This window comes from Denticeps clupeoides, chromosome 12 (assembly GCF_900700375.1).
Source record: "Denticeps clupeoides chromosome 12, fDenClu1.1, whole genome shotgun sequence".
Classification (NCBI taxonomy): Eukaryota; Metazoa; Chordata; class Actinopteri; order Clupeiformes; family Denticipitidae; genus Denticeps; species Denticeps clupeoides.
In genome coordinates, this window is record NC_041718.1 from 3521611 (window position 1) to 3533283 (window position 11673).

Genomic DNA, 11673 nt, shown 5'->3' on the forward strand with positions numbered 1-11673 from the left:
GAGGATCCTGGTTTTGGAGCAAAATGCAATATTTATTATTTAATTTTGAGAATTAGGTTACGTTTCATTTATTTGTTGTTCCCTAACAATTGTCATTGTCAACCTGTTTGTTTATTTATTAGTTACATAGCTGATTGTCTAAAATCTACAATTGTCTACAATTGTACTTTTGTTTTTACCGATCAGCCTGCGGACAGCCTGCGGGAAGAAGCTCCTCCTCATTCTCTCTGTGTTGGACTTCAGGAACCGAAAGCGCTTCCCTGATCGCAGCAGAGAGAAGAGTCCATTGTTGGGGTGGCTGAGGTCCTTCACTATCTTCCTGGGCCTGGTCCAGCACCGCTTGCTGTAGGTTGATTGAAGGTCAGGGAGTTTGGTACAGATGATTCGTTCAGATGATCGAACCACCCTCTATAGGGCTCGCCTCTCCTGCATGGTGCTGTTCCCGAACCAGGTTGAGATGTTTCCCGTCAGGATGCTCTCTATGGTGTAAGAGTAGAAGTTCCTGAGCACCTTGGAGGGCAGTGTCACGTTCCTAAGTCTAGGGGTCTCAGAAACGCAACAAGGGTGTGGAGAGGAGGAGGTCCCTGTTACACATGCAACCAAACAAACGATACAAACAGTGCTTTTATTTACAGTGTGCTAACAGGTTTAATAAGACAGAGGACTCAGGACAGCTAACCAACATCAAAACAGCTTAAAGGAAGGGATGGGATAACAGCAGGGATAACTAAAACACGTACAAGTTACCAAAAACGGCACATGACAAGCTAACAGCTAACAGGCTAACAACAAAGGGTCTATCACACAAAGAAACAAGAAACACGAATGAGATCCCCAACGGAGCTCTATGCAGATCTCCGTGGACCCTGGGGACCTCCCAAAAGCATAAGGGCCTAGCAGACCCTGGGGACCTCCCGAAGACCATCTGAAGTCTCTTTAAATAGGTGGAGGTGACCAATGATAGATGGAGCTGGTAGGCCTCAACTCCTCCCACGAAGTCAACCTAAAAGGGACAGAACGCAAAAAAACACAGCCAGACACACAGAACACGTGGGAGCATACGTCCAGGGACGTAACAGGCAGTCTAAAGTCTCTCAGGCGTCTGAGGTGGTAGAGACGCTGCCGGGCCTTTTTCACCATGGTGTTGATGTGACAGGACCATGACAGGTCCTGCGTGATGTTAACACCGAGGTAACGGAAGCTGTCCATTCTCTCCACTGGGCTCCTGCTGATGACAGGGGTCTGGTTGGTCCTCTCCTGCTTTGTACTGAAGTCCACTCTTATTGCAGTTTATAAAATGTTTTGTGAATGTAAACATGAATCAGTTTCTTCTTCAGTCATTATGCATGGGAAAAATAGTAAGTAGCTAAAGTAAGTTTATTACAGCTCTGTGTCGTGAATGAATTCGGACCAGAAGAGGTTTCTTCCTCTCAGGGAGATTCTCCTTCCCATTGTTGCTTTGGGCTTACTCACTGGGGGCTTTGGGCGCTTCAGTTAGCGTTTCAAACGCAGATATATTTAAAAGTAGTTTATTGATTGTGCTAATGAAAAATATAGAAAGCCTAGTGGGTAACACACTCGCCTATGAAACAGAAGACCCAGGTTCAAATCCCACTTACTACCATTGTGTCCCTGAGCAAGACACTTAACCCTAAGTTGCTCCAGGGGGGGACTGTCCCTGTAACTACTGATTGTAAGTCGCTCTGGATAAGGGCGTCTCATAAATGCTGTAAATGTAAATGTATATTACATACAATAAACAAGCAAACAAATTGAACATTTGCATCTCTCCGTAACAGGGAGCTGTTGTGATGGCAGCATTTCACACAAATTTTAATTTCACAATTAAAATTTTATTTGTCACATACACAGTCATACACGGTATGATATGCAGTGAAATGCTTTAGCGACTGCTATAGACCAAATGGGAACAAGTCTAAATCTGACATGATTACGGAGAATTCTAGTCTCAAATCTGGTCTAAAACATGCATATACTCTTGTAAACATTTATACTTTCATGTGTAACGTACGAGTTTGCATGAAGAAGAATGAAGTAGCCTTGCTGCAGGAGGTCCCTCCTGCAGTATTTGCATACAACCTGAGCATGATTAGAATCATGCCACTACACAATCATGCATCAAAGGTAGGTGCCTCATGACTGAACATTTTATCACAGTAAGTGGCTGATATGGGTGCCAGCCCATCACCTTACAGTCATCTTCGCCCGCTGATGAAACGATCCACACCCGTTCCAGCCTGGTACGACACAACTGGGCCTGATACTGTGAAGAACAAAGCTTCATTGTTCGCGCCGTGGAATCCCGCAGCATGTTCCAGTAAACAGCCCATTCACCATATCCCCGAGCTTTCAGATGCCGGAGATCTGTGTGATCCGTGGCTCATATGGACACTAGGTTTTAAGAAATGGCAGCTGCACAACACATCCCCTGACATGGTTACGTCGTTCCGGCTCTAAAGCTGCAGTGTTCGGTTGCTGTGGCTACGCGTCATAAAATTGCTTGACAAAGAGGCTGTGTAAGAAGTACTGAGGTAGCTGGAACTACAGCATGCACATCACAGTTTTCATCAACTATCGACAGATTGGCTCTTAGTGACATGAAATGAGAAGCTGGCTGAGGGACCTTTGGTGAAAAAGGTAAGTATGTCTCTTTGACAGTCCTAATAATTCATTTCTAATCCAAATAATTGTAAAAACTGTGAAATTGTATTGAATGTGAAACATCTAGTAAATAGCAACCGTGGTGATATTATTAATTTTAACTTCAGCTCTATGACCATTACTGTGCCATAGCCTCTAATATGAAAGATAATATCCATAAGCAATATACCAAAAATTGATTGGTTTAAGATGCAGTTCAAGAAAACGTTGTGCCAACGGTTTCATGTATTACAAACACATGGAATTCAACCACTGGTTTGTAGGTATATAATAAATGGACAAGGCATGCTCAGACATTTCTGGTTCTGGAGGCTCTGTATGATGCCGTTACTCCACCTACACATACGAATCATTCATGTCTTGTTTGAGAGGGAAAACCCACTCATTCCTTTTATGTTGGTCCATGAATGAATTAAATACATGTGATGATGATGTAATATTATGGCAAGGACAATGTCACATGTCGAGACTGATGCTATACTCAAGTGCACATGCCAACACTCTTGAGTTTTCTACAGAAGATCAGACTTGTCGCCATGTAGTTACTTTTAGACTGACTTTAATCTTATTGCAGTGCAAAATAAAGCTGCCAATCTGTCAGGTACTGCAGAGTCCATGTTATGGACTGTTATTGTACAGAGCCAGAAGAAGAGAGACGTAACTGAGGTTGCTTCTGGAATTCAGTGGGCGGATGGTATGAAGGCTGAACTTCTCCTGTTTGGACAGCGCCCCGTGACGAGGGAATGTGTGTAGGGACATGAAGCATTTTATTGACCTTCTGGTTGCAAATAATGAACAAAGGTCGTAGTGGGTGTGAATGATACAAGCAAATTGTGGAGAACATGAATATGCTTTTTGTTATGATGAAAGTTATGATGAAGTTGGCACTGACATGGTGGCCATGCACACTACCAGCCAGACTTTCTGACGCACCTACTTGTGGGTCTTTCATTTTCAAACTGTTTATACTGTACAACAAAACTGAAATAGAGAGATGTGAGATTAACTTTTGCTATTCAAACTGGTTTTGTTCTTACGACTTTAAACCAACTGTCCTTACAGAACTGACAGGGTGACATGGGGGCCAGCTGGACTCAGAGCTGGAGAGATGAATTTAAGTGTCAGAAAGTCTCCCTGACCTCAGCCACACCAGAGGTGCTGCTTCAGCCACGGGTGAGACAACCCTTAACCCATAACTCTCAGTCCCTGGAATAAGACTTTAGACTTGTTGGTCACTTAACTAATTAAAAAGATTTGGGGAGTGCAAATATGCAGATCGGGTCCTAAATGAGGGATTACAATGATAGACAGCCAAATGTAGCAAATGTGAATGTATGTATGGAAAAGTATAGAATTTAGTCTTGTACAGTTTCTTTTTTCCTTTGTCACATTCGACTAAAAAATGGATGTTTGTGAAAAGTTTAGTGACACGGCTAGTGCCAAAAAATGCACACATAATATATTGTATACCTAGTATAACCTATCTCTAAGGGGTACATTTCTTTTAGGTTTTAGTATGAAAAATTGCCCAAAACATTTATGGAAGTGTAAAAAAAGAAAATCAAACATTAATTCCACATTCTGCTTGTTATCCACTGTCCCTCTCTCCTGTCCTGTTCTCTCTTCCTGGCGTTCAGTGGCACATTCCTCCCAGCATCTGGCTCTTCTATCGCTTCTCAACATTTGCCTGGACCCTGGCCTGGTGCGTGCACTCCGGTCTACTCTTCGGCTCACCCAAATGCCTCTTTTTACTCAGCTACCTGACCTACTGTCTGTTGGCTTTGTACTCCTTCATTGCCCTGATTAACCTGATCTCAGCCTACATTATCATTAAAGGCTTCTTCAAGAAGGTGGTCAAAGAAATTCGTCCGGGTAAGATGACACGTCATGTTGTCACAAAGTTCATTGTTGATTGTTCTTTGCAGCATGTCTGTCATACAACAGGAATGATTACGAAACACTAGGAATGCACAGATCACAAATCTGATTTCTTCACATTGAAATTGTAAAGATCTATGGACCTTTACAAACACCAGCAACTAACAAACAAACTTAAGCTAAGCCTCATGTTTTGGTTTCCTAAGATAAAAAACTGGAACACTGTGACTTTGTTCATCAAACCACTATGTCACCAGTCTCGATGTGTGTACTGGTGTGTCCCCTGATATATGGCACCAGCTTCAGGGTACATGCTTGCCAATGGAAATTGTTACTTTGGGCCTATGGAATTATGTAGTACAGTAGCCCAATCCACCACTCTTCCACTCTCTTGGAGGGAAACAGTTGAATTGAAGAGTGTGTTTCTTTCATCATTCTTTATGGGTTCATGTTTTTGGATACAGTAAAGGTTTAGTGCAGCAGACAAAGCTACACAAAAGCGTGTAAAACAGCAGATTTTTCACCCGTTTTATTTGCCCTAAAATTTAAAATTAATTATTTGCTGAGTTGCAGATGGTCTGGAGTTCAGTTGTCATATAATAAATTATGTAAATGTTGAATGAATGTATTTTCATATCGTGCTGAGACTGCATTAATTTTATTAGCTAAATATTTATTATATTTAAATATGTATTTATTGCTTTATGTTTTTATCACCCCGTAAGGAAATATATTTTTCCATTAATAAAGTAACTTGGTTTTGAATTAAAAAATCTTTATATACAGTGGGTACGGAAAGCATTCCGACCCCCTTCAATTGTTCAAATTTTTTTTTATATTGCAGTCATTGGCTAAAATCATTTAAGTACATTTTTCCTTCATTAGTGTACACACAGCACCCCATGTTGACAGACAAACAAAGAATTGTAGACATTTTTGCAGATTTATTAACAAAGAAAACTGAAATATCACATGAAAGCGTGCATGGAGTTTGCTAAAATAAGATTCTCAGGTCTGATGTGACCAAGATAGAACTAAGATGTTTGTGTGGAGAAAACCAGGCACTGCTCTTCACCTGTCCTATACAGTCCCAACAGTGAAACACGGTGGTGGCAGCATCATGCCGTGGGGGAGGTTTGCAGCTGCAGGGACATGACGACAGGTAGTAATTGAGATAAAGATGAATGTAGTAAAGGGAAGTACATGGATTTCCTGGAATAAAATATGCTGGACTAGTATGCAGGACCTCAGACAGTGAGCACACAGCTAATAATATCGAAGGTATCAAAGCATCTCTTGAGAGACTTAAAAATGTCTGTCCACCAACATTTACCATCCAACCTGCCAGAACTAGAGAGGATCTGCAAGGAGGAATGGCAGAGGATCCCCAAATCCAGGTGTGAAAAACTTTCCCAAAAAGGATGTATTAGATCAAAATGGATCTTCTACTAAATACTGAGCAAAGGGTCTGAATACTTAGGACCATGTGATATTTCAGATTTTTTTTTGTCTTTGTCTGTCAATATGGGTTGATGTGTGCACATTAATGAGGGGAAAACTATTTTAGTAAATGTCAGCAATATAACAAAGACTGAAAACACAGAACACAAGAGAACAGCAAGATCTACCCAGAGAACAGAAACACCAGGGTCTATGTGAAACCGAGCTAATGAGACACACTATGGTTGGGTGAGAACAATCTTCGGGCCAACACAATCAACACAAGCCGTGACATGGTAAGGGTGTCACCTGATGAGCCAGTGGCCCCTTGGCCTGACATATATGTATTCTGGAGACCAGATGATTGCACAGTGTGTATGAGATTAATGTTAAATATAAAGACTGAGTCTGAACAGCATCTGAAATAAGTCTTTAGTAATGGCATTGTTTAAATGGCATTTTGGATGTAACAGTGTCCTTAAATGAGGTGCAGTCATAGTTCATAAAACGCAGTGCTTGTGCTTGTCATATATGGACAGCATGTAATATTTAACTTGTTCTAAAGTATCACGAATAAGCTGCTGATAAATGTTGTCCCACTTTTTCTGTACTCTAAGAGAATCATAAAGCCAAATGCCTTTGTTTCTTATAACGATTCTTGTGTCCACCAGGAGGCAGTCGTGAGAATTGGGCATCTCTTCCGTTCCCCGATTCCCTGGCCAAATCACTGCGTGCTCAGTGGCTCTTCCAGGTGGTCAGCGCAGCCTTCTCCCTCATCGTCTCGTTCCTCTACTGGACCATCCACTTCCCACTCGCCCGGTACCCCCTCAGAGCCTTCAACATGAACCTGGACTACATCAACTCCTGCTTAGTAGCGCTGGACATCCTCCTGTCATCCACTCCTGTTCATCTCTGCCACTATGTCTACCTGATGGCAGCTTGGAGCCTCTATGTGATTTTCGCTCTGATTATCTGGCTCTCCAGCATCACCACCCTGAGCGGCCAGCCCTATATCTACAGGGAGCTGGACTTTATAGGTCGTCCCTTCACGACTGCTTTTTTCGTCCTCTGCTTCTATGTGCTCTTCATCCCTGCGTCCCAGTTTATCCTTTGGAATGTGCAGCTCCTGAGAGAGAGGATCCTCGGCGGCCCTTTTGGCAGGTGGTTTGGCCTGAGGAGGGAAGCCTGGTGGTGGAGCTCCGTGGGAGGTTTGCCCCTTCGCCTGGCTCCTGCTGTGGAGTCCAGCTCCTCTGTGTTTGGAAGCAGGCGAGGGGAGATGTCAAGGATCCATTCAAACATTCAGACCACGGCCACCCATTCTGTTTAATTGCCGTTTTGACGCCCGACTGAGCCTGAAACAACCTGATATACATTAAGAATTTGATCAAATTAGCTTTATGTTTTAATAATTAAGCATATTGTGTTATACATATACATGGGTTTTAATGTTTCTAGCAATAACCTTAACAACTGTACAAAAACGCTGCATTATGTGACAGTCAGTTCTGACCACGAATGATGATTGGCTGACTTTTACAATATTCTCCTATAATTATTTACATCTCTGCCGGTTTGGAAAACAGAAAATGATGAGCAAAACACATTTGATTGCAAGCTTAACTTTTATGTATTTAAATATCCACATATTTTTTATGCACTAAAAAGTTTATTTTGATTCTAATTGTGTATCTGATATTTGTGTGAAACCTGACACTAGACACTTTACTTTTAAAGAGAACCCATAAATCATATTCATACAGTGATTTTACTGTTAACACACCTTCAGTGTTTTGTTGTATTGCCTATCTTACGTTTGAGATGTCACAATGCTTAGTGTAGCCAACAGGGGGAAGCAAAACGTTTCATAAGAAGAACTTATGCCAGTGAATGTCACTTACAGACGTATCATATGCAACGAATAATGTACATAAATGCCTTACGAAATAATACATACATCCAAATTGTTAAAACAACCATCATACATGTCATATATAAGTAACTAATCAAGTGAAAGCTTCCTTTCACATATGGGACCCTTAGTGTGAAATTTTACCTGTCTGTTTGGACAGACAGAATGGACCAGACTCTGACCTGCCTTCTAGAAAAATTCCTCTGTGCTTTGAACTTTCCTGGCGTGTGACACCCTCTGCACTGAAGGCCAGTGCCACTCTTTTATACTGAGTCATTGTTGTCTTTGGCTCATATCCTCACTTCCATTTGGGGACTATTTTAACTTTCTTCCTCACACAACTTGAATTTCTTCAGAGGAATCACCAGAGGACATAACAAGGCACAAATTGTTCTGATTTATAGTATGCAATAATATTCTAGTAAAAGATACTAGATACCGCCTTTATCCTCATCATACATATAGGGGTAATGGTGGACAACCAGGAAGCTGACCTGTAATCGGTAGGTTGTGGGTTTCAAACCTGAACCGGTGCCCCTGAGGTGCCTTTCCCAGTGTGCCTTTCCTCAATAAGGGTGATGGGTTAAAAGTAGGGGACACATTTCATTGTGTTACCATGTGCTGTGGTGTAGTGTTTCACAATGACAATCACTTCACTAATTTATATGGAACTGCTTTTGTCTTTGTTCAACCTATGATGCAAAGAATTACATTTTAGAAACATTAATCAGATTTTTGTCCATATTGACACTCACAGTTGCTGCAGTTTTGTTGTCTGCACATTCATAATGCAATTTCCACCACATCCCAAAAAGTGCTCTGTTGCACTATTGCAATCACTTTCATAAGTGAAAGTGATTGTCATTGTAAAACACTGCAGCACAGCACACAGTACACACAACGAAATGTATCCTCAGCTTTTAACCCAGTGGGCACGTACATTGCTCAAGGGAACCTAAGTGGCACCTTGGTGGTTTGGGATTTGATCCTGCAACCTTCTGATTATGGACCTACTCACATGGCCAACAATGGCCCTGGTTCTGATGGGCGCAAAGTGTGCAAAGTATACCCCCTTCACCATTACACCACTACCAGCATGTTGAAGGCCGGATGGATGGTTTCATGTTGTTCGCGCCATGTTCTGACCCTACCATCTGAATGTTGCATCTTAAATTAACACTCTTCAGATCAAGCAACCTTTCCCCAGTCTTCTGTGTAGCCTCACTTTCCTGTTCTTAGCTGACAATAGTGGCACTGGGTGTGGTCTTCTGCTGCTGTAGCCCATCTGCTTCAAGGTTCAATGTGTTGTGTGTTCAGAGGCTGTTGCATCTCAAACCAGTCTATCCATTCTCCTCTGACTTCTGACATCAATCAGGCTCTTTCTTTCACACTACTACCACTCACTGGATATTTCCTTTTTTTCAACCATTCTCTGTAAACCCTACTGCTGGTTGTGCATGAAAATCCCAGCAGATTAGATTCAGAAAAACTGCCTTTCCTTGCCCATTCTGATGCTCGGTTTGAAATTCGTAAATGCATTGAGCTGCTGCCACGTGATTAGCTGATATGATATAGTGGGTTGCCCCCTTGAACTTTTCCACATTTTGTCACATTACAGCCACAAACATGAATCTATTTCATTGGAATTCCACGTGAGAGACCAATACAAAGTTGTGTACACTTGAGACGTGGAACAAAAATCATAAATGATTCCAAACATTTTTTACAAATAAATAACTGAAAAGTGGGGTGTGCGTATTTATTCAGCCCCATGAATCAATATTTTGTATAACCACCTTTTGCTGCAATTACAGCTGCCAGTCTTTTAGGGTATGTCTCTACCAGCTTTGCACATCTAGAGACTTGAATTCTTGCCCATTCTTCTTTGCAAAAAAGCTCCAGCTCAGTCAGATTAGATGGACAATGTTTGTGAACAGCAGTTTTCAGATCCTGCCACAGATTCTCGATTGGATTTAGATCTGGACTTTGACTGGGCCGTTCTAACACATGGATATATTTTGTTTTAAACCATTCCATTGTTGCCCTGGCTTTATGTTTAGGGTCATTGTCCTGCTGGAAGGTGAACCTCTGCCCCAGTCTCAAGTCTTTTGCAGACTCCAAGAGGTTTTCTTCCAAGATGTATTTGGCTCCATCTGTCTTCCCATCAACTCTGACCATCTTCTCTGTCCCTGCTGAAAAGAAGCACCCCCAGAGCATGATGCTGCCACCACATTTGACAGCGGGGATGGTGTGTTCAGAGTGATGTGCAGTTGTTAGTTATCCACCACACATAGCATTTTGCATTTGGGTCTCATCTGACCAGAGCACCTTCTTCTACATGTTTGCTGTGTCCCCCACATGGCTTGTGTCAAACTGCAAATGGGACTTCTTATGGTTTTCTTTTAACAATGGCTTTCTTCTTGCCACTCTTCCATAAAGGCCAACTTTGTTCAGTGCACAACTAATATGGACAGATTCCCCCACCTGAGCTGTAGATCTCTGCAGCTCGTTCAGAGTTACCATGGCCTCTTGGCTGCATTTCTAATCAGTACTGTCCTTGTTCGGCTTGTGAGTTTAGGTGGACGGCCTTGTCTTGGTAGCTTTACAGTTGTGTCATACTCCTTCCATTTCTGAATGATCGCTTGAACAGTGCTCTGTGGGATGTTCAAGGCTTGGGAAATCTTTTTGTAGCCTAACCCTTCTTTAAATTTCCCAATAACTTTATCCCTGACCTGTCTGGTGTGTTCTTTGGACATTGTGTTGTTGCTCCCAATATTCTCTTAAACAACCTCTGAGGCCATCACAGAGCAGCTGTATTTGTACTGACATTAGATTACATTAGCTCTCATCAGGCAATATCTATGGGCAACTGACTGCACTCAAACCAAAGGGGGCTGAATAAATACGCACACTCCACTTTTCAGTTATTTATTTGTAAAAATGTTTGGAAACATGTATGATTTTCGTTCCACTTCTCAAGAGTACACCACTTCGTATTGGTCTCTCACCTGGAATTCCAATAAAATAGATTCATGTTTGTGGCTGTAATGTGACAAAATGAGGAAAAGTTCAAGGGGGCCTAATACTTTTGCAACCCACTGTATTTGCATTAACAACAAACTGAACAGGACACTCTAAATGGCTCTCCATATTTGGTCTGTCCTCTGTAACTGGTGACATTCCTCTGCAACTTGTAATACAAAATAAAATTTAAAAAATCAATTTAAATGTAATTTCTAAGGTAGAACATAAGGAGGTTTTACCTATTTTTATCTAGAACATTGTTTCCTGTTTTATTTCAGGCATTAATAATTTAGAATTATAATTAAATTTGTATCTTCTGTGTCCAGGTTCCACAGTCACAATGTCCTTCAGTAAAATAATGAGAATGTTAAAGGCCTGATTAATGTTTATTTACTCTTAATAACTTTTTCGTCCTTATTCCATCTGAGTCTGTGAAAAATCTGTTTAACACATGATCTTTCAAAACAGCTTGCATCATGCACCCACAATGGACTCTGCAAAAAAAGGTACATTCAGTACAAACTGAACACAGAACACAACATGTTTTGAAATATGTTTCTGTGGAAAGGGGGCATTCAGAATACTACTTAAGAATTGAGTGAGACAGACATACTGTTTCCTCTGTTAAAGCACAGTTAGCTTTCTGAGCAAACCAAGGGTCACCCACGCTGGTCCTGGAGCGCTCTCATCTTGCATGTTTTTGGGTTTACCCGCATTTAACTCACCTGATTCAACCTCTC

General features: G+C 41.5%; 1 protein-coding gene across 1 annotated transcript; it reads left to right on the forward strand.

Moving 5' to 3' along the window:
- The first annotated feature begins 2232 nt into the window (after nt 1-2232).
- LOC114800288 (uncharacterized) lies at nt 2233-7681 on the forward strand. The gene is made up of 4 exons (XM_028997457.1): nt 2233-2658; nt 3745-3855; nt 4320-4554; nt 6672-7681. Exons 2-4 carry the CDS (start codon nt 3760-3762, stop codon nt 7325-7327), a joined length of 987 nt encoding a protein of 328 aa, XP_028853290.1. The 5' UTR covers nt 2233-2658; nt 3745-3759; the 3' UTR covers nt 7328-7681.
- The last annotated feature ends 3992 nt before the right edge of the window (nt 7682-11673 follow it).